General features: G+C 40.9%; 1 protein-coding gene across 7 annotated transcripts in view; it reads left to right on the forward strand.

The window, feature by feature from the left end:
- Positions 1–20,671, forward strand: part of CD86 (CD86 molecule) — an 86,234-nt gene extending 65,563 nt beyond the window's left edge. For 4 of the 7 annotated variants that reach the window (XM_064288133.1, XM_064288202.1, XM_064288024.1 and 1 more), the window contains exons 5-7: positions 2,113–2,364; positions 16,766–16,814; positions 18,194–20,671. In XM_064288133.1, coding sequence (XP_064144203.1) covers positions 2,113–2,364; positions 16,766–16,800 — 287 coding nt within the window. In that variant the 3' untranslated portion in view covers positions 16,801–16,814; positions 18,194–20,671. The remainder of the gene's footprint in view (positions 1–2,112; positions 2,365–16,765; positions 16,815–18,193) is intronic. The other 3 variants (XM_064287984.1, XM_023551738.2, XM_023551737.2) reach the window with 3 other exon arrangements.
- The last annotated feature ends 2,136 nt before the right edge of the window (positions 20,672–22,807 follow it).

Raw genomic sequence — 22,807 nt, forward strand, 5'->3', positions numbered from 1 at the left:
GGGATCAGTCTCTGGAAAAGGACATCTTGCTTGGTAAAGTAGAGGGTCAGCGAAAAAGAGGAAGACCCTCAACAAGGTGGATTGACACAGTGGCTGCAACTATGGGCTCAAGCATAAGGACAATTGTGGGGACGGTGCAGGACTGGGCAGTGTTTCGTTCTGTTGTGGATAGGTTCTCTACGAGTCGGAACTGACTCGATGGCACCTAACAACAACAACACCTGATATGGACACAGGAGCTGGTGGCAGGTATCAGCACACATGTGGCAAGGAAAGGCTCAGACACAATGTCCTGTGGGATAATTCCAGCAGGGGAAAAGAGTAATAGGAGCCTGCCATTTTAAAGTCCCAGATTTGCCCTGGAAGGTATATGTCCACTGTTGAGAAGCCACTTTTGAGGAGCATTAACTTACACAAGATTTTCTCCTGGAACACAGGCACTCTGTGCTCTCACTCTGACACCTCCTCCCGCCCATCTGCCCTCCTGCTTGCTTTGTCCCTCCTCTAGCTCTTGGTTTACCCACCTCCTGGCATCACCCAACCCCTTGCTCTGTTCCTTGGCTTTGCTTGCCTCCTCTCTCCTAGTGTCTTGTTGTTCACATGCAACTCAACCTATGAACATATGAGAATGGGAGTCCCTGGGGCCAGTCCCCACCAGCCAGCTCTTCAACTGGGCCAATCCCCTCTCCTAGTACTGATTTCCTTCCTCTCGCAGAGACCTCAGCCTCTGAGAGTCCAGTCAATGGTAAGGCCACCCAGCCTGTCCTAGTTGCTTTTACTGTAGCCTCTCTTGACCTGATAGAAGCCTCTCCCAAGCTGTCCCCAAAGTTCAGCACCTTCTTGAAACCACCAACTTTACCACACATGGCATCGTATCCTAGAGCCCTTTGCCACAATTCCCATAGCCTACAAATGAATAGGGGCTTGTCACCACTGCACCACTGTAGCCTCATCATGGACCACCATTCTTGTTTGTCAGCTATTTCCAGAACCTCTCCAGCTACATGATCTTCAGAAATGTTTCAGTTCTGGCTCCCTCAGGAACATGGGTCTTGCCTCTCTGTGTCCCTAAATTATGGGTTGATGAGGGTTAGGGTATACTCTGAGTCAGGGCACACTTTTGGGTGTTCAAAAGTAGCAGTATAACAAGTATTAACAAGTATATCCCCTTCAATGAAAATTTCAAGTGGGGTCAGGTGGGATAAGCTAAGACAGACTCAAAAGTTGTTGCATATGACATGCAAGGCCAACAACTCCTTTTTTTAATGTCCTAGGGACATGCATCCACAAACTGCAGCCAAGCTAATGGAAGTTCAGCTGCATGTATTTTCCTGTAATTTGGGATTAACTACCAGAACTATTCTCATAAACATCTGTAGAGTGGGGCACGCTGTTCTAAGTTGTTCTCCAAGGCCTGTTCTTCACCTTCTTAGACACTTTGGAGTCTTAGGAAAATTAGAAGTAAGTCCTGAGAGATAGGGAGGACTTTGACGACTCTGACCTGTTTTCCCAGGGCATAAGGAGATATCAAAGTTCTCTAGTAGTGAGAGACATGCTGAAAGCCCATTGTGACATCAGTGGGAAGAAAACAAAACAAAACTGGGATTAGAGGGGTCTGTTAAGATGCTGTTACATTTGTCCAAGTGAGAGGTGTCCGGGGCCTGACCTGAGATGATGGTGAGCAGAAGAGTCATTACAAAGGAAAATTTAGGATGTGGGGACTGACTCCCTAGGGGTCTGGGGAAGCAGGGCATTGCACAGATGACTGTATAATCAGAGCCTTGGTGTGGATACCTTACCCAGGTTCCAGAACCAAGGCCCTGGGTTGACCCCCTTCTTCCAGGTCACAGTCAGCATCATCCCATTCTCTGGGAAGGGAAAGCCACTCAGCCCAGGAATTTGGCAAAAAGTACTGGCTGGGCTCTAGATAGCTGCTGAGGTCCTGAGACTGGGTCCTTCTATGGCCTTATACTGTGGATTTCAGGCTCCTCTGGCCTTAGAGCCCTGGGGAGACGCAGGCAGGTAAATATGGAGAACAGCAGCAGCAAAGACAAACCTTTTATAAATAACCTTACTGGGTGATTGAAAATTCGTGGTCTTTTCTACCTCCAGTGCCACCTAAGACACACCCACCTCCGAAAGATGACATCCTGTGGATTACCGCCCTTTCGTTGGTCATTGTTGGTGTGACGGTATTCTTTCTGGTGCGGTGGAAGAGGAAGAAGAAGCAGCCTGACCTCTCTCGTGAATGTCAGGAAAGTGGTGAGTCAGTCCTCGTCTTCTCTGCAGATTGCCGTTTTGCAGCTTCTTCCCCATCAACTGCCTTCTGGAGCCCACTGGCTAGCACACAGGGAACCCAGACAGGTAAACCGTCAGCTAGTTAATGGGGAAAAAGGTTCTCCCTTGGGGTTTAGAGCCCATGTAGACTGGACTCAGCTGATAATTTTGCTCTGGATTTCTAGAAAAGGCAACATGCCTAACCCAAGGTTTACAAATGTGCTCCTGTTTCCAGGCAAAGCTGATTATTACTAGCTTTACCTACTTCATGATGTTACTGTGAGAATTAAATGAAGTCAATGGTGAAAACGTTTCTTCTAAATGTTAAAACCACACATGTGTAAGATTTTGGACCTGGTAGTATTCAAGCAAAGATGGGTGGTAAGAGGCAGGTGAGGATTAGACAAACACAAGACTCACCCTCCCATCTCTTAGAGTCTACATTTCCTATGAAATAAGTTAGATGTATTTTTCCCCAGTGACCTTTAAAAAATATTAACTTTTACTGATTATAAAGCAATACATATTCATTACTGAATATGTAGAAAATATAAATCATCTATAGTTCTACTACTGAGAAAAATTATTATGCAGACAATATTTTGATGTATATGTTCCAGACTTTTCCATGAATATATGTATGTTATTTTCCATAATTGGCATATACCCACTCCTCACTTATCAACGTGGTTAGATTCCAAAGACCAGGTCGTTATGCAAAAATCAGTATTATGCAAAAATGGAGGATGACCACATAAGATCACAAAATGGAAGATGACTATGTCATTACATAACTGCCAAATTGCATCATTACATAACTGCCAAATTACATCATTACATAACTGCCAAACCACTGAGAATCATGGCCCAGACAAGTTGACATGTAACCTTAACCACCACGACCAGTGTTATTCTCACCTTGCACCTCAGCGTTTGTTACTGCCAGATGTACGTTGTTAACGTGCAAAATAGTCAGATAGTAGATTTTTTGCTATTGTTGTAAATGTGAAATATCAGAGAATAAGATGGTCAATAAGTGAGGAGTTGGTGTAGTGTTGTCATTAGGTGCCATGGAGTCGATTTTCAACTCATAGCAACCCCATGTGACAGAGTAGAACTGCTCCATAGCGTTCTCTAGGCTGTAATCTTTACAGGAGCAGATCACCAGGCCTTTTCTCCCTCAAAGCCACTGAGTAGATTCAAACTGCTGACCCTTTGGTTAGAAGCCTAGAACTTAACCGTTGCACCACCAGGGATCCTTGGTATAAAATTATAAAGGCCATTTTCCACAATTTAGATAATATGTGTACTGTTTTCTAACTTTTTTGTACTTAATGTAGCAAGAAAATTTGCAATGTGGTTAAATATCATTCTACAGCATAGTTTTAAAGGGATGCAAGATATTCCATTACAAAAGCCAAAAAACAAACCTGTTGCCGGCGAGTCGATTCTGACTCATAGTAATCCTATGACAGAGTAGAACTGTCCCTATAGGGTTTCCCCCTTAAAAAAAAAAAAAAATTATTTTTTTAGACTGGTGGATTCAAACCGACCTTTTGGTTAGCAGCTGAGCTCTTAACCACTGTGCCACCAGGGCTCCACCATTCCATTATGTGGGTGCCCCTTAATTTATTTAACTCACCCCAAATCGTTTGACACTTGGGTTGTTCCCATAGTTTAGCTATTGTAAACGGCACTACAGTGAATAGCCTCCCCATTGACTTCTGTTGTAGAAGTTGCATTGTATTTAGTGGTGAGAAATTTGTCCCTGACTCTGTAATAATCCGGTGCCTGTTTGTGGTTTGGGCTACTTTGGGCCAGGTTCTAAGATAAGAGTGGACTTTATCTCAATAATTTTTTCCAGTAGTAGTTGGTTTGGTTGGTGCTAATAAATAAGGAGCCCTGGTGGCACAAATAGATAAGCGCTCAGCTGCTAACCAAAAGACTGGCTGTTCGAACCCACCCACCCAGCGGCTCTGTGAGAAAAAGAACTGGCGATCTGCTTCCATAAAGATTATAGCCACGAAAACCCAATGGGGCTACCATGAGTCAAAATTGACAACACCGAACAAAAAGAAGAACAGTAATTAAGGCAAACTTTTCTACTTACTTGTGGTAAAAAAAAAAAAAAAAAAAATGAGTAATGCTTCTGGTCAGCATCTTATTTAAACCTCAGAGTACTGATTTTAAGATCCATCCAGAAAATAGATACTAGCAATCATTAATTTCATCCTGCTGCATTTTAGAAATAGAGGCTTAGGGAATAATTAGCAAATTTCAATAAATTAATATAAAGCATCCAGCAGAGTCTTTCAAACTGCCAAAGCACAGGGTGTGCTAACAGAGTTCTGTGATATGAAGGGGAAAAAGTTCAGTGCACGGGGTCAGATATACAGACATATCATACTTGTCCCGGCTTTGACTTTTGCAGGGAAGGTTTTTGAGTTTCTCTTTCTTTCAATCTCATTGACATTTAGAATTAGCCAAATGTGCGAAATTAACCTTCAGTTTGTGAATAAGCTGTTCCTAAATTTGCTTTCACTTTGAAATGAATAGCTTGTGAATGAAACAAAGAAGAAGGAGAAGAAGAGAGTAAGAATGTTTCTTCCCCCTTGAGGCAATCATAAAAATTTAGGCGACTAGATAAGAGGGCTAAAGACGATGCGTGTGCCCACATGAGAGAAGCTGGGAGGGGATTAAAGAAGCTCTGTGTATTCATATGAGGTGGTCAAACTGAGCTATATATAAGTAGTAAAAGGCAGAAGGCATTGAGAAGTCATGACACATTATATGACCCCCATGAATTTGAAAAAGAATGTTGAGAGGAAAAAGTTGTTTGGTCAAAAAGTCACCTGTGCCAGTGAGCTTGGTCAAAGAGAGTACATTTGATATCATTTGGGGGAGAGAGATGTACCATGTGCCCATCCTACGTAGATATGAGATGTTTGCAAATTTGGATTCTGTCATCTCAGTGCTGTTTGCACTTGCTTGGTGAGTGCTCCTGGCACTGGCGATGTAGCAGACAGAATAATTCACACCCTCCCCCAAAGATGTCCACATCCTAATCCCCAGAACCTGCGAATATGTTACCTTACCTTACATGGCAAAAAGGACTTTGCAAATATAATTAAGGGTGCTGGAACTTGAGTGGAAACCCTGGTGGTGTAGTGGTTAAGAACTACGGGCTACTAACCAAAAAGTCAACAGTTTGAATCCACCAGACGCTCCTTGAAAACCCTACGGGGCACTTCTACTCTCTCCTATAGGGTTCCTATGAGTCAGAATAAACTTGATGGCAATGGATTTGGTTTTTGGGGGGATCCTGATAAGATTTTTCTGGACTATCTGAGCGAGCCCAATCTAATCACATGAGTGTGTTAGGGGGATGAGACAGGAGGAGGGGAGAGCTGAGCTTGAGAGAATTGACCCACTGTTGCTGGCTTTGAAGATGGGGGAATGTGGGCAACCTCCAGAAATGGGAATGACCCTCAGGCAACAGCCAGCAAGAAAACAGGGATCTCAGTCCTACAACTGCAAGGAACTGAATTCTGCCAACATACAGACATGAAAGTAGTCGTGATCCACCCCCAGAGACACAACTTTACTGATAACTAGTAGAAATTTCCCCCAAATTGGAGCTTCCTCCTAATCCAATATTAATACTTACCTGGACAAGGCACCTCTCAAACTTATTAACCTGGCATTAAAAGTCCTTTCCAGTAACTATTCACTAATTATGATTTTTCTTTGCCTTAAGCATACACATTTACCCTGTTAGGTTGTTAGCATGAATAAAAGGGAAATGCCATGGTTATTCTCTAATCTTTCTTTGTTTTCCCAAATAGGACAGATAAGGCATGAGACTTTTGCAATCAGAAATTACTCTATTAGTTTACTCATTGGGGAGAAGGACTAAAATAGCTCCCTTTTCTGAAATTTTACTTCCTCCTTTGGGTCTTGTGTGACTGAAATCTGTATATAAAAGTGCCCTAGCAACCAACAGTTTTTAAAACTTGCCTCCCTTGAACAAATCCAGAGGAGTTTCAGCTCTTCTCAGGAATGGTTTCTGAAAGGGCAAGCGTCCTTTCCAAAATAAATCATTCTTAACCAACTTTTAAACAGAAATCTACACAGGGTTTAAAAACCGAAAGTCGATGATATCATCAAACTGCCCTTCAAAATGCTAAATTTGGAGTCCAAAAGTTTAGAACCTGCTTTTTTTATTGCCTGCTTTCATTTTTAGATATTTTTTTTAATGGCGATGATTTTGTCACGAACATGCAAGAAGAGTTAGTCTGTGTTGATCCAAGACATCTGAAATAAAACTACGAAACTGTAAAACCAAACCTGTTGCCATCAAGTCAATCCCGACTCATGGCAACCCCGTATGTTACAGAGTAGAACTGCTCCATAGAGTTTTCTTGGCTGTAAACTTACTGGAAGCAGATCGCCAGGCCGTTCTTCTACGGTACCGCTGGGTGGGCTTGAACTGCCAACCTGTAGGTCAGTAGTTGAGTGCAAACTGTTCATAATACCTATGGACTTGTATTCAGCTATAAGCACCATAATTTTTAAAAGGAACCTTGACAAAAATAAAGCCTAACCAGGTATATGGAAACCCTGGTGGCACAGTGGTTAAGTGCTATGGCTGCTAACCAGAAGGTCAGCAGTTCAAATCCGCCAGGTGCTCCTTGGAAACTCTATGGGGCAGTTCTGCTCTGTCCTATAGGGTCACTATGAGTCAGAGTCGACTCGACAGCAGTGGGTTTGGTTTGGTTTGGTTTTTGGAACCAGATATATAAAGTGTCTGGAAGCTAGGTCCATGAGAAACCACTGAAGTAACTGAGGTTGCTTAGCCTGAAGGAAGCCTTGGGGAGGACCAAAGGGCCATTTTCAAATATCTGAAGAGCTGCTGTGGGATTCAAAGGTCGTACTTAGCCCATGTGACTGCAAAGGGCTTATCAATAAATGATAGTTGTAAGAGATACCGAGAAGATAAGAAAGAACTTTCTGACAATTTAGGCTCTTTTAACATTACATAGAAGAAATAGGCTTTTGCTTCCAAAAAAAAAATTTTTTTTTTTTTTTTTTTGTGTGTGATAAATTAACTGCAACTGGGATTTCCTTCCTGCCATAAACAACTGGAAAAACAGACAAAATATATGAAACAACTGTTTTCAGAACTTGGACACAGGCAGCAGAGGGCTGTGGCCCCCAGAGATGGAAGAAAATTAAATTGAGCCCTATGATTGCCCCCCAATTACTGTCTGTGGTCAGTTTCCAGGCTGTTCTGCAGATAGGGGGAGCCCTGATACTAAAGAAAAGGACGTTTTAAGAAAACAAATGTTCCGTGTGAACATAAATGCCAAAATCCTTAACAAAGTTAGCAACTTAAACCTAGCAATTTATTAAAAATATAATACGTCATGATCAAGTGGAGTTTAATCTAGAAATGTAAGATAGGTTCGACGTGCAAAAATCGAGCCATAAAATTCATCTTATTAAGAGAATAAAAAAGAAGAACGATGCGATCATCTCAATGGTTACAAAAAAAGCATTTGACAAAATTAATAACCATTCATAATTTAAGAAAGAAAACTAGGAATACAAGGGAATTTCTTCAGCCTGATGAAGGACGTCTACAAAAGTCCAATAGTTAACATCGTATTTAATAATAAAAGATTGAATACTTTCCCCTTTATAGCAGGAATAAGGCAAGAATGTCCACTTTCGCTATTTTTGTTCAACATTGTACTGGAGATTCTAGCCAGTGCAGCAAGTCTAGAAAAAGAAATGAAAGGGATACAGAACAGAAAGAAAGAAGTAAACTATCTTGTTTTTGCACGTAACATGATTGTGTTTGTAGAAAAGTCTAAGGAATCTGTTAAAAAGCTATTAGAACCAATATGTGAGTGTAACAAAGTCAGGATACAAGTCAACTCACAAAATCAAAATCAATTGTATTTCTATATACTAACAATAAACAATTTGGACATTAAAAATTTTCTATACCATTTATAATACTACATTTATAAAGCATCAAATAATATTAAAGACAGGAACAAAACAAGTACACACCTATATACTTAAAACTATAAAAATTATGGACGGATATTAAAGTAGACCTAAATAAATGAAGATATATGCCACATTCAGAGATCAGAAGATCCAATATTGTCGAGCTCAAAATTGGCTATGAATGCAATACGATCTCAATCAAAATTCTGGCAGGCTTTTTAGTAGAAATTTTAAAAACTGATTATAAAAGTTCTATGGAAACACAAAAGACCTTTAATTGCCAAAACAATTTTGAAAAAGAATAAAGATGGAGGACTGACACTACCTAGAGTAACTTCAATTTAAGTTTACTATACAGTCATCAAGGCAGTGTGATATTTACTATACAGTCATCAAGGCAGTGTGATATTAGTGAAAGCACAGACATACAGATCAATAGAACGAAACAGAGAATCAAAAAATAAACTCACATATGTATGGTCAGCTGAGTTTCGAAAGGTACTAAGGAAATTGATAGTGATATGATAGTATTTTCAACAAGTGGTCTTGAGCCAAGAAGATATCAGCACAGGAAAATAAAATGAATCTATATCCTTATTTCATACACAGAATAGCTTGGCGTGGACCATAAACCTAAAAGAGCTAAACTTAAAAGATTCCTGACAGGAAACATAGGAGAAAATCTTTGTGTCCCTTAGGTTAACAAAAGCCTTCTTAGATAGGACATAAAGAGCACAAGCCATAAAAAAAAATAAAATTTTTAAACTGGATTTCATCAAAATTAGACATTTTGGCTCTTCAAATGCTTTGCTTAAGAAAATGAAGTCAAGCAACAGACTGGGACAAAATGTTTGCAAAACATATATCTGATAAAGGACTCATATCCAAGATATATAAAGAGCTCTTACAACTCAGTGATAAGACACAAATTTAACAAAAGGCAGGGGGCAAACGATTTGATACTTCACAGAAGAACATACATAAGTGGCCAATAATCAGAGTCACATAGTTGTCGTCATTGTTGTTAGGTGCTGTCGAGTCGGTTCCAGCTCATAGCAACCCAATGTACAACAGAACGAAACACTGCCCGGTCCTGCACCATCCTCACAATCGTTGCTATGTTTGAGCCCATTGTTGCAACTACTGTGTCAGTCCATCTTGTTGAGGGTCTTCCTCTTTTTTGACGACCTTCTACTTTGCCAAGCATGATGTCCTTCTCCAGGGACTGGTCCCTCCTGATGACTCGTCCAAAGTACATGAGAGGAAGTCTTGCCATCCTTGCTTCTAAGGAACATTCTGGTTGTACTTCTTCCAGGACAGATTTGTTTGTTCTTCTGACAGTCCATGGTATATTCAATATTCATCACCAACACTGTCAGGGAAATGCAAGTTAAAACTACAATGAGATACCACCACACCACTGCTAGAATGACTAAAATTAAAAAGACTGATAATATCAAGTATTGGCAAAGATGTAAAGCAAGTGGAACTGTTATGCACTGCTCTACAACCCAGCAATCCTAGGTATTTACCCAAGAGGAAGAAAAACATAAAAACACAGTCATATGCAAATGTTCATAGCAGCTTTATTCATAATACCCAGAAACTGGCAGCCTAAATTTTCATCAACTGGTGAATGGATAAAACAAATGTTGGTGTACCCATGTGATGACATGTTACCGAACAGTAGAAAAGAATGAGACCAGGCAGTGTTTCATTCAGTTGTACACAGGATTGATGTGAGTTGGAACCAACTTGATGGCACCTAATGACAACAGCAACAGAAAAGAATGAACTTCTGGTAACATGCAACAACATGGATGACTCTCAAAAAAAATTATGCTAAGTGAAAGAAGCCAGGTACAGAAAGACTACATACTATGTATTCCCATCTGTATGAAATTTTGGAAAAAGTAAAACTATTGTGACAATGAGAAGAAACAGCTGCAAACATTCATTAATAATCAGAACATGGAATGTGCAAAGTATGAATCTAGGAATATTGGAAGTTGTCAAAGATGAAATGGAATGCATAAAGATTGACACCCTAGGCATTTGTGAGCTAAAATGAACTGGTATTGGCCATTTTGCATCGGATAATCATATGGTCTACTATGTAGGGAATGACAAATTGGAAAGGAAAGGCGTCACACTCATCATCAAGAACAACATTTCAAGATTATTCCTGAAGTACAGCACTGCCAGTAATAAGATAATATCCCTACACCTACAGGGAGACCAGTTAATACAACTATTATGCAAATTTAAGCACCAACCACTAAGGCCAAAGATGAAGAAAATGAAGATTTTTACCAACTTCTACAGTCTGAAATTGATCAAACTTGCAATCACAATGCATTGATTATTGCTGGTGATTGGAATGCAAAAGTTGGAAACAAAGAAGAAGGATCAGTAGTTGGAAAATATGGCCTTTGTAATAGAAATGACACAAGATCACATTATAGAATTTTGCAAGACCAATGACTTATTTCATTGCAAATACCTTTTTTCAACATTATAAATGGTGACTATACATGTGAATCTCACCAGATGGAATACATACGAATCAAATCGACTACATCTGTGGAAAGAGACGTTGGAGAAGCTCAAGATCATCAGTCAGAACAAGGCCAGGGGCCAACTGCAAAACAGACCATGAATTGCTCATATGTAAGTTCAAGTTGAAGCTGAAGAAAATTAAAATAAGTCCACAAGAGCCAAAGAACAACCTTGAGTACCTCATTTTATTGTGCTTCGAAGATATTGCATTTTTTACGAGTTGAAGGCTTGTGGGAACACTGTTGTGTGTGTTCTGACAGCTATGCTGACATCTCTCTCCCTCTCCTCCAGTCTTCCTGTTCCCTGAGACACGACAATATTGAAATTAGGCCAATTAATAACCCTACTGTGGCCTCTATGAGTTTACATGAAAGGAAGAGTCATATGTCTCTCACTTTAAATCAAAAGTTAGAAATGATTAAGCTTAGTGAGGAAGGCATGTCGAAAGCCAAGATAGAATGAAAGCTAGGCCCTTGTGCCAAGTAGTGGATGCAAAGGAAAGGTTCTTGAAGGAAATTAAAACTGCTACTCCAGTAAACACGTGAATGATAAAGCAAACAGCCTTATTGCTGATATGGAGAAAGTTTTAGTGGTCTGGATAGATGATCGAACCAGCCACAACATTCCTTTAAGCCAAAGCCTAATCCAGATCAAGACCCTAACTCTCTTCAATTCTGTGAAGGCTGAGAGAGGTGAGGAAATTGCAGGAAAAAAGTTTGAAGCTAGCAGAGGTTGGTTCATGAAGTTCACGGAAAAAAAGCCATCTCCATAACATAAAAGTGCAAGGTGAAGCAGCCAGGGCTGATGTAGAAGCTGCAACAAGTTATCCAGAAGATCTAAGATAAGTGATGAATGTGGCTACACTAAACAATAGATTTTCAATGTAGATGAAACAGCCTTATGTTGGAAGAAGATGCCATCTAGGACTTTCATAGCTAGAAAGGAGAAGTCAATGCCTGGTTTCAAAGCTTCAGAGGACAGGCTGACTCTCTTTTAGGGGCTAATGCAGCTGGTGATTTTAAGTTGAAGCCAGTGCTCATTTACCATTTGGAAAATCCTAGGTCTGTTAAGAATTATGCTAAATCTACTCTGCCTGTGCTCTATAAATGCAATAACAAAGGCTGGATGACAGCACATCTGTTTACAACGTGGTTTACTAATATTTTAATCCCACTGTTGAGACCTAATGCTCAGAAAAAAAGATTTCTTTCAAAATAATACTGCTCGTTGACAATTCACCTGTTCACCCAAGAGCTCTGATGGGGATGTACAAGGACGTTAATGCTGTTTTCATGCCTGCTAACACAACATCGATTCTGCAGCCCATGGATCAAGGAGTAATTTAGAATTTCAAGTCTTATTATTTAAGAAATATATTTCATAAGGCTATAGCTGTCATAGATGGTGATTCCTCAGATGGGTCTGGGCAAAATAAATTGAAAATCTTCTGGAACGGATTCACTATTCTAGGTGCCATTAAGAACATTCATGATTCATGGGAGGAGGTCAAAGTATCAACATTAGCAGGAATTTGGAAGAAGCTGTTTCCAATCCTCGTGGATGACTTTGAGGGATTCAAGACTTTAGGGGAGGAAGTAACTGCATATGTGGTGGAAATATCGAGAAAACTAGAATTAAAAGTGGACCCTGAAGATGTGACTGAATTGCTGCAATCTCATGGTAAAACTTTAATGGATGAGGAGTTGGTTCTTAGGGATGAGCAAAGAAAATGATTTCTTGAGTTGGAATCTACTCCTGGTGAAGATGCTGTGAACATTGTTGAAATGACAACAAAGACTTTAGAATATTACATAACTTAGTTGGTGAAATAGTGGCAAGGTTTGAGAGGATTGACCACGTGTGGGTAAAATGCATCACATTGTAGCATCAAATGCTACAGAAAAAGCTCTCATGAGAAGAAGAGTCAGTCGATGTGGCAAACTTCATTTTTTGTCTTATTTAAAGGAATTGCCACAGCCACTTCAGCCTTCAGCAACCATCACCCTGATCAGTCAGCAACCATCAACATCAAGGCATGACCCTCCACCAATAAAAAGACTATGAGTCGTTGAAGGTTCAGATGATGGTTAGCATTCTTTAGCAATAAAGTATTTTTTAATTAAGGTATGTACATTGTTTTTTTTTAGACATAATGCTATTGCACACTTAATAAATTATAGTATAGTGTAAACATAACTTTTATATGCATTGGGAAACCAAAATATTCATGTGACTCACTTTATTGTAATATTCAATTTTTTATGGTAGTGTGGAATCGAACCCTCAATAAAAATTAGAGACTATTGAACACTAATGCCTGAAGACTAGACGAGTTGTGGAATGACATCAACGATATCATACATGAAGAAAGCAAAAAGTCGTTAAAAAAACAAGAAAGAAAGAAAAGAGCAAAATAGATGTCAGAAGAGGCTCTGAAACTTGCTCTTAAATGTGGAGTAGCTAAAGTGAACAAAAGAAATGATGAAGTAAAAGAGCTGAACAGAAGATGTCAAAGGTTAGCTCAAGAAGACACAGCAAAGTATTATAATGAAATGTGCAAAGACCTGGAGTTAGAAAGCCAAAAGGGAAGACCATGCTTGGCATTTCTCAAGCTGACAGAAATGAAGAAAAAATTCAAGCCTCCGGTTGCATTGCTGAGGGATTCTATGGGCAAAATATTGAGTGACGCAGGAAGCATCAGAAGAAAAAAAAAAAAAAGAAGATGAAAAAAATACAGAGTCATTGTACTAAGAAGAATTACTCAATGTTCAACCATTTCAGGAGGTAGCATATGATCAAGAACCGATGGTACTGAAAGAAGAAGTACAAATTGCACTGAAGGGAATGGCAAAAAAAACAAGGCTCCAGGAATTGACAGAATACCAACTGAGATGTTTCAACAAACCTAAGAAGTGCTGGAGGTGCTCACTTGTTTATGCCAAGAAATTTGGAAGACAGCTACCTGGCCAACCGACTGGAAGAGATTCATATTTGCACCCATTTCAAAGAAAGGTGATCCAACAGAATGCAGAAATTACTGAACAATATCATTAATATCACACTTAAGTAAAATTTTGCTGAAGCTCATTCAAAAGTGGGAGCTGCCAAACCTGGGAACTGTAAGAAGTTCAAACTGGATTCAGAAGAGGATGTGGAAAGAGGGATACCATTGCAGATGTCAGATGGATCTTGGCTGAAAGCAGAGAATACCAGAAATATGTTTACCCGTGTTTTATTAACTATGCAAAGGCATTCGACTGTGTGGATTGTAACAAATTATAGATAACATTGTGAAGAATGGGAATTCCAGAACACTTAATTGTGCTTATGGGGAAACTGTACATAGACCAAGAGGCAGTCGTTCAAACAGAACAATGGGATATCAAATGGTTTAAAATCAGGAAAGGCATGTGCCAGAGTTGTATCCTTTCATCATATTTATTCAATCTGTATGCTAAGCAAATAACCGGAGAAGCTGGACTATATGAAGAATGCGACATCAGAATTGGAGGAAGACTGATTAACAACCTGTGATATGCTCATGGCACAACTGTGGTTGCTAAAAGCAAAGAAGACTTGAAACACTTACTGATGAAGATCAAAGACTACATCCTTCAGTATGGATTACACTTCAACATAAAGAAAACAAAAATCCTCGCAACTTGACCAATGGGCAATATCACGGTAAGCAGAGAAAAGATGAAGTTATCAAGGATTTCCTTTTACTTGGATCCACAATCAGCACCCACAGAAGCAGCAGTGAAGAACTCCAACAATGTATTGCATTGGGCAAATCTGCTTGAAAAGGCCTCTTTAAAGTGTTCAAAAGCAAAGTTGTCATTTGGAGGACTAAGTTATGCCTAACTCAAGCATGGTATTTTTATTTGTCTTATATGCACGTGAAAGCCGGACAAGGAATAAGGAAAATCAAAGAATAATTGATGCTTTTGAATTATGGTGTTGGTGAAGAATATTGAATATACCATGGAGTGCCAGGAGAACTAACAAACCTGTCTTGGAAGGAGTACAGCCAGAATGCTCTTCAGAAGCTAGGATGGCAAGACTTTGACTCAAGTACTTCGAACATATTATCAGGAGGGATCAGTCCCTGGAGAAGGACATCATGCTTGGTAAACAAGAGGGTCAGCAAAAAAGAGGAAGACCCTCAACAAGATGGATTGGTGCAGTGGCTGCAACAATGGGCTCAAACATAGGAATGATTGTGAGGATGGTGCTGGACCGGCCAGTGTTTCATTCTGTCGCTGTGTTTCATTCTGTCGCTGTAAGTCAGAACCAACTTGACAGCACTTAACAACAACATATTTTTGTTTTATATATATATATATAATATATATATGTATACATATATATGGAAGCCCTGGTGACATAGTGGTTAAGTGCTATGGCTGCTAACCAAAAGGTCGGCAGTTCAAATCCACCAGGCTTTCCTTGGAAATTCTATGGGGCAGTTCTACTCTGTCCTATAGGGTTGCCATGAGTCACTCTCACTAATATATATATACATATATATACACACACGTACTGCCAATGGTAGAAAGTGTTCAAGAAGACTCTAATATCAAAGACTGATTCACAAAACCATCAGGGCTGTTGCTGAGAGGATTCCTACAGTCCCTAAATTCCTTCATAGACATCCAGGTTAACAAGCCCTGCTGTGAGGCTCTGAGTGGGACTATCAGAGCAGTCAACCTAAAGGAATGTACACCCCAAGCTGCACCAGTAGTAAGTCCATACCAAGAGCATCTCAGGCTTTGGGAAGTCTAGCAGGCTAGAGATTTCCCACCTGGGCCCATCCCATGCACCATTGTACGGTACTTGGTAGCACCAGTTGGCCAGCCCATTTAGGCATCAGTACCTGCAAGATTTCCTTTTCTTCCTCCTTATAAACCTTGCTTTCTGAAGAGGATTAAAAACTCTTTTCGATTACTAAATGATTGCCAAAAATGAACGTGCTACCCCTCCCAGTGGTGTTTTTATTTTAGCAGATGATAGAACTTTAAATGAAAAGCGTATTTCTAAGATGACAGCTTAAGGCCCAGGGATCAGAGGAAAGCGTTTACCTTTTGAATGCAAGGAACTCCGTCCCAGTCCCCCTGAAACCGCATCATTTAGGTAACCAGCTTTCACATATACAAGGCCATAGCAATTTCTCTCTCCAGCCCTGTCTTGGTTAGTGCTGCTATAACAGAAGTACCACAAGGGGATGGCTTTAACAAAGAGAAATTTATTCTCTCACACTCTTGTTGTTGTTGTTGTTAGGTGTCGTTGAGTCGGTTCCGACTCATAGCGACCCTATGCACAACAGAACGAAACACTGCTCGGTCCTGAGCCATCCTCACAATCGTTGTTATGCTTGAGCTCATTGTTGCAGCCACACTCTAGGAGGCTAGAAATCCAAATTCAGGGTTTTAGTTCTCTGTCTTCTCTAGGGGAGGGTCCTTGTCATCAATCTTCCCTAGTCAAGGAGCTTCTCAGCGGGGGGATCCCAGGTCCAAAGGATGTGCACTCCTGGCACTACTTTCTCAGTCGTATGAGATCTGCATGCCTGTCTACTCACTTCTCTCTTTTATATCTTGAAAGAGATTGGCTTAAGACACAACCTAGTTTTGTAGATTAAGTCCTGCCTCGTTAACATAAAAAAATTTTTTTTTTTATAAGTGCTACTAATCCTGCCTCAATAACATCATAGAGGTAGAATTTACAATACATAGGAAAATCACATCAGATGACAAAATGGTGGACAATCACACAATACTGGGAATCATGGACTAGCCAAGTTGACAGATATTTGTGGGGGGGACACAATTCAATCCATGATAGAGCCTCTTCAATCTCCTGTTTAGTATCGATGAACGATGCATTTTCTGAGGTTGTTTTTGGTCTCTTTCAGAAACCATCAAAGTGGAGGAGGCCCTGACCCTGTAACACTTTCAAAAGAGGTATGATCTGCAGAGGTTCTTTACTTTGGATAGTCTTGAGCTTGAGGCATGCTGAGACCTTAGCAACCATGAGCTAATGGGGAGGGAGAGGGAAGTGAGGCCAATTAGGACCTGGAGGAAAATGACCTGTCTATATATGGATGGCAGGCTGTTCAATGCATAATGCCCAAGAGGCACAGCAAGCTGAGTTACTGTCCGGTAAAAATCAGTACTGAAGGGGTCTGATGTGATAAGCACGGACTCACCTGAACTGAACTACAGGCTCCTGGGAGTTCCTGGAAGGCAATGGCTGCATCTTATTGAACACAGTAACTGCAGTACCAAGCCTGGACGAGTGGGCGTCATAGATAGATAGACAGACAGACAGACAGATGATGGATAGATCGATAATTCGATAGATCGATAGAGATATATGGAATGAATAATGAATGAGTGAGGCATTATATCATGCTTCCTCCAGGCTCTGTGTCTTTGCATCTGCTGCATACTCTGATTGGAGTGTTCTCCTGCCACTTCTTCACCTTGTTAACTCCTACTCATTCTTCAGATCTCAGCTCAAGCGGCACTTTCTCAAAAATTCTTCCTAAATGAGATCATATCCCCCTGTTACACTGTCATGTGGATCCTTGGGCTTTTTCTTTATAACACTCACCAGGTCATACTTACATATTTGGGTAATTACTTTCTTAACTCTATAAACTGGACTAAACTAACATCTGTAGAGGGCTGAGACCATCATTGTGCTGCCAGTACCCAGAACAGTGCCTGGCTCACAGTAGGTGCTCAGTAAACATTTGATGAAAGAACGGATGCATGCATGAAAGAATCAATGGAGGTTTCTGGTGGCCAGTCCTTTCAAAACATGATGCAATGAGGTTGTCTGTACCCCCATCCCCTCTGAGGATGATCACAGGGTCAGAGGAACCTGCAGTCAGAGCCTGGTCGTGGAAACAAAGTTGTGATCCAGAGTGCAGAGGGCACCAGACTGCCCAACATGCATCTGGATACACCAGCCACTGTGATTCTAGCTTATCAAGACTAATTCCAGGCATCCTGGATGGTAAGCTAGGGTGCTGAGATCCTGCCTGCTGCCTGCCTGCCGGACTCAGTTCAGGAACAGTTGGGAACAGTCTGGAGAGGAAATCAGCATAGTACAGGTGCAGGACCAGATAAAAATAAAGGGTAGTTGTTGAAGCAAGTTAGAAAACAATATGGACCAGGATTTCTTTCTCCTGCTTCCTCCACCTCTTTCTTCAGCAGCTTATTTCTCCCCACTGCTATTGCCATGGCCAGTATTCTGCCATATCATTGAAATCTAGGGAAAAAAGTGGTTCAGCTATGAAATCTCACCTGATTAATTCTTTTTTCTATTTTTCCAGAGTAGAAGACCACACACTTGAAAGGTCTGATGGAGAAGCCCCATGTATTATTAATATCTTGAAGACACCCTCTTCAGAAGACAATCAATAGTGCTACACATTTAATGAAAGTGTAAAGTCCATACGAGTATCCAGTTTTTATACCCTTTCCTTTGCAAGTTCCTAGCCAATCTCTTTGTTTATCTTTTTAAACCTTTCCAGAAGAAAAGAAAATATTACCATTAATAACGGTGGGGCTCCAGGCCTCCCTGTAAGTGAAATAGCCTCCCCGTGATGCCAACTCCATTCCCTATGCCGAGAGCCAACTTTAATTCTCTAACTGCTTCTTTTCATCTCAGAGCACACTTGAGAGCTAAGCCCACCTGAATGGTTCCTGGCCTGGGAATAGTGCTTAGGACCAGTGCCTCCTGTTGAAGATCTAGGCACCTGTCTTAGTTTTAGAAATGGTGATTTTATGTAAAACTCCCAATTCCTGGAATCCTGACTTTCATCTGCCATGAAGTCTAAGATGGTGCCTCATCTCATCTTGTGTATCTGAAACTGAACAACTACCTCTTTAGTCTGGATGGGAGTTATGTATTTTATGGCTTTCTAGTTATAATATTAATATTTTGAAATATAAAGAAATCTGCGCTGTAATAATCACTATGCCCTGGAGAAAAGTCTACTTGCTAAGGTTAGGCTCAGTGAGGAAAGTGTGCTGGCAGCAATGAACAGACCAACTCAAATTTGGGAAATTAAGAGACAGAGATAGAACCAGCTCTGAATCGTGGAGCTATTTCCGTCTGGGCTATTGCTAATATTGAGGAGATCCATATACCCAACAAGCTACTAATAAGCCTTAGCAGAGAGCAATGAACCGAGCAGGAAAGCACTGAACACTGAAACTTATTTCCCTTCTTGAAAAAATGACTGGGATAATGGTCTGAGGCAACTGTGCAAGAGTCAAGAGAGACATCACAATACTCAAAAGAGAAAGAGGAAAGAAATAGCTCAGCCAACAGAGATGCCCATGAAATGGCCAGTCCTTCAAGAAGCTGTGGAACAAGCAACAGATGGACAGCCTATCCAAATGGAGTTAAGACAGCCAGCAGTTTCCTTGGTGGTCAGTGAGAGAATTTGATGATAACTAAGTTACTGTGCTGTTTTATCTGGCTGGAAACAGAGCTGGGGAGAGAGAGCTATCATCCTGCTAACGGGATAAACAAAGAGAGGCTTGGGACTCTTTCAAGTAATAACAGGAAGAGAAAGAGCTGGAGTGCAGATCGGAAGGACCGAGATCAAAATCACCCAGAGGCTTACTTAGCCTGCCTATCCTAAGGAGATACCAGTTGGCCCAGTGTAGGGCTAGCAAATTCATGTCTGAGGACTGTTTTTGCTCAAGGCAACAACAGTAAAACTGAGTACAGGGGATGGATATACTACTAGCCCAGTAGAAACGAGTGAGGAAGCCCTGACTCTAAGGAGGCATCCCTAAGGAATGGAACGCCTCAGTCTAAACCTCCGAGAACTTCGAGAGGCACAAGCCCAGTGAAGCTGGGGAAAATGACCCAATCAAGCAGGGGAGCACCCAGGACTCTACATGTTCCAGAAGGCCTCAGGAAACAGGAGCTTGGTGTGTTCCAGGAGAATTAGTGCTGAGATGAAACATTTTAGGATGTGGAGAACCCAAAAATGTAGAGAGGGAAGAAGAGGAGGGGGCATGGAGCAGGAGTTCTGAAAGAGACATCTTCTCTCCTCTCTGGGAAAGAGCAGTGAACTGGGTTCTGCTTGTCTCCCAAGGCCCCATATTAGGGTTCCATTAAAAGCTTCAGCAGATACCCTCAGAGCTTAGCATGGATGCAATTAACCATCCTATTTGATTGACAGGTGAAAGCACTTTGGGGTGAGAAATTGGCTTAGAAGAAAAAACATCACTCAGCCTCAGTGATTTGGGAGCCTCCATTTGAACTGCACATTTGCAAACCAAAAACAAGATTTTAAAGTTGGAAACAAGAAGCATTATGAGCATGGGCCTGGAACTCTTCCCAATGTTCGAAGCCTGGATAAAAAGATTTCTCCTCCACGAAGCCTTCTGTGTTCACCCTGATGAGGGGATAATTCCTTTTTTCTCTTCTGAATTTATATGAAAAGGGAAAACCTATTATAAAGAAATAGTTCTTTTCATTCCACCTAAAGGGCCCTAACCGGTCGCTGTGGAGTCGATTCCAACTCATGATGAAGCCATGTGTGTCCGAGTAGAGCTGTGTCCCACAGGATTTTGCAGTGGCTGATTTCGCACAAGTAGATCACCAAGCCTTTCATTTGTGGTGTCTCTAAAGGTCCTTGGAGGGTTGTAAACTGTTGTGTTAGCCATGCTAATGCTTGTAACATCGCCATTTGTGTGCCCGACCCCCTGCATTCATTAGACTCCAAGCACCTTGCTGGTTCCTAAAATGGATTGTAGAGAGCAGTTCTCAATAAATTTTTATTAAATTATTTTAAAAGTCTACACTTTCTGCTTCCACTTCAACAGTACTTCTCAGCCCTTGTAGCCTGATGCTACCCCCTTGGTCCTCCTACTCTTACTTCCCTCCTCTTAACATCTCTATGGTTGCCCCATTCTGCATTCACCCTGGCTTGGAGCCTCGAAATCATCCCAAATCCTCTCCTCCTCCCTCTTCCTTAACCATTGTATAAGAAAGGGGGCCTCTATGCGTCTATATGTTTATCTTAATAATGAGATTAAAAAAAAGATCAAGTAAAAGTTGTAGGTTCTCAGGACAACTGGCAAATTGGAAGTTAAGGGAGAGATACTTGCTTTTTTGTTTGTAACCTTTTATGCAGTTGAATTTCTAGTTGTGTGTATGTATGTACATTAAACAAAAGTTCGATGTAAATGTATTCCTTTGATTGTAAAATAAACACAGCAAGAAAAATTCTGAAAAGAAAAGAGCTCGGGCTCTGTGAGGGCAGCGATGCTTCTAACTTCTTTTCCAATGGATCCTGGGCCCCTAAGGTAGTGCCTCAAACATTTTTGTTTAAAGAGTGAATGAAACATGAACATATCCTCTGGTGAAAACCTCCCTGCCTTGTATATTAAATTCTCTAGATCTGCTGTCTTCAAAGTCTGGGGAAAAGAAAGCAAAAAATGTGAAAGAGAACATTATGTATAATAACGGTACTAGCTAACATTTACTGCATGTTTACCATGCAGTAAATCTTACCTTCTAAGTTTTAAACTCATTACCCCATTTCATCCTCACGACAGCCTGTGACATAGGTAATGGGATATTATGTCCATTTAGCTAATGAGGAAACCTAGGCATAGAGAGGTTAAAGTGATTGACCTAAGGTTGCTAATTAAGTAAGTGGCAGAGCTTCGGAAATTACACAAAACATCAGCCCTTCCACCCCTTTATTTCCTAGCCTAGCGTTTTCTGGCTAGAGAAGAGACAGCATTATGGGTGGTTGCAGGTTGACTATCTACACCACATTTTGCACTACACTACCTCAGCCCCGCAGATAGTGACCTCCAGGGGACCCATCACTGAGTTTTCCACAGGCCATTCCATCATCTTATAAGGCCAGAAGTTGTGGATGATAAGATACATGACAAAACCAGTGAAAATGTATTTTTGGTCAGAGGGAAGGTGAACTATATTCTCTGCTCCAACTCTTTCCTCCCCACCCCACCACTCATCATTCTTCTGCAAGTGACCCTCCTTCTCGGTTCCATTCTGAAGTCAGTTTCATCCACTCAGTGTCCTCACATTTATTAATTCAGGCTTGAAAGCAAAGAGTCATCTCTGACTACTTCCCTCTGACCTTTCCTTCAGCACTCAGTGCCCACGCCCACCCTTCTTCCACATTTGATCATCACCAGGCCAAGCAAGTATTCATCCAGCTCCAGCATCCAACCCTTCTTTTCTCTTCCAGGACTTTATCTACTCATGCCAAGAATATAGCAGTCATCACCCAACTGATTCCAGTCTACTGTCTCTTCTACCCTACAATCTATCCAAAGCACCTAAAGGAAAAAAAAGACAAGCAGTGAAAAAAAGTCTCCCTCCTTCTTTTCCCGAGCCACCCAGTACCTGTCCCTGAGGCAACTACTGCCACCTGCTTCTTATGCATCCTTCCATAGATGGCATATTATGCCTATAAATAAATACATGTATGCATCTGACATTTTGTCATACTATGGTGCATTGCATGTTGCTGTGATGCTGGTAGCTATGCCACTGATACTTCAAATACCAGCAGGGTCACCCATGGTGGAAAGATTTCAGGGGAACTTCCAGACTAAGACAGACTAGGAAGAAGGACCTGGCCATCTACTTCTGAAAAAATTGGACAGTGAAAACATTATGAATAGCGGCAGAACACTGTCTGGTATAGTGCTGGAAAATGAGCCCCTCAGGTTGGAAGACACTCAAGGTACAACTAGGGAAGAGCTGCCACCTCAAAGTAGAATTGACCTTAATGATGTAGATGGAGAAAACTTTCAAGAACCTCATTTGCAGATGTAGCACAACTCAAAATGAGAAGAAACAGCTGCAAACATCCATTAATAATTGGAATATGAAATTCAAGAAGTATGAATCTAGGAAAATTGAAAGTCATCAAAAATGG

This window comes from Loxodonta africana, chromosome 1 (assembly GCF_030014295.1).
Source record: "Loxodonta africana isolate mLoxAfr1 chromosome 1, mLoxAfr1.hap2, whole genome shotgun sequence".
Classification (NCBI taxonomy): domain Eukaryota; kingdom Metazoa; phylum Chordata; class Mammalia; order Proboscidea; family Elephantidae; genus Loxodonta; species Loxodonta africana.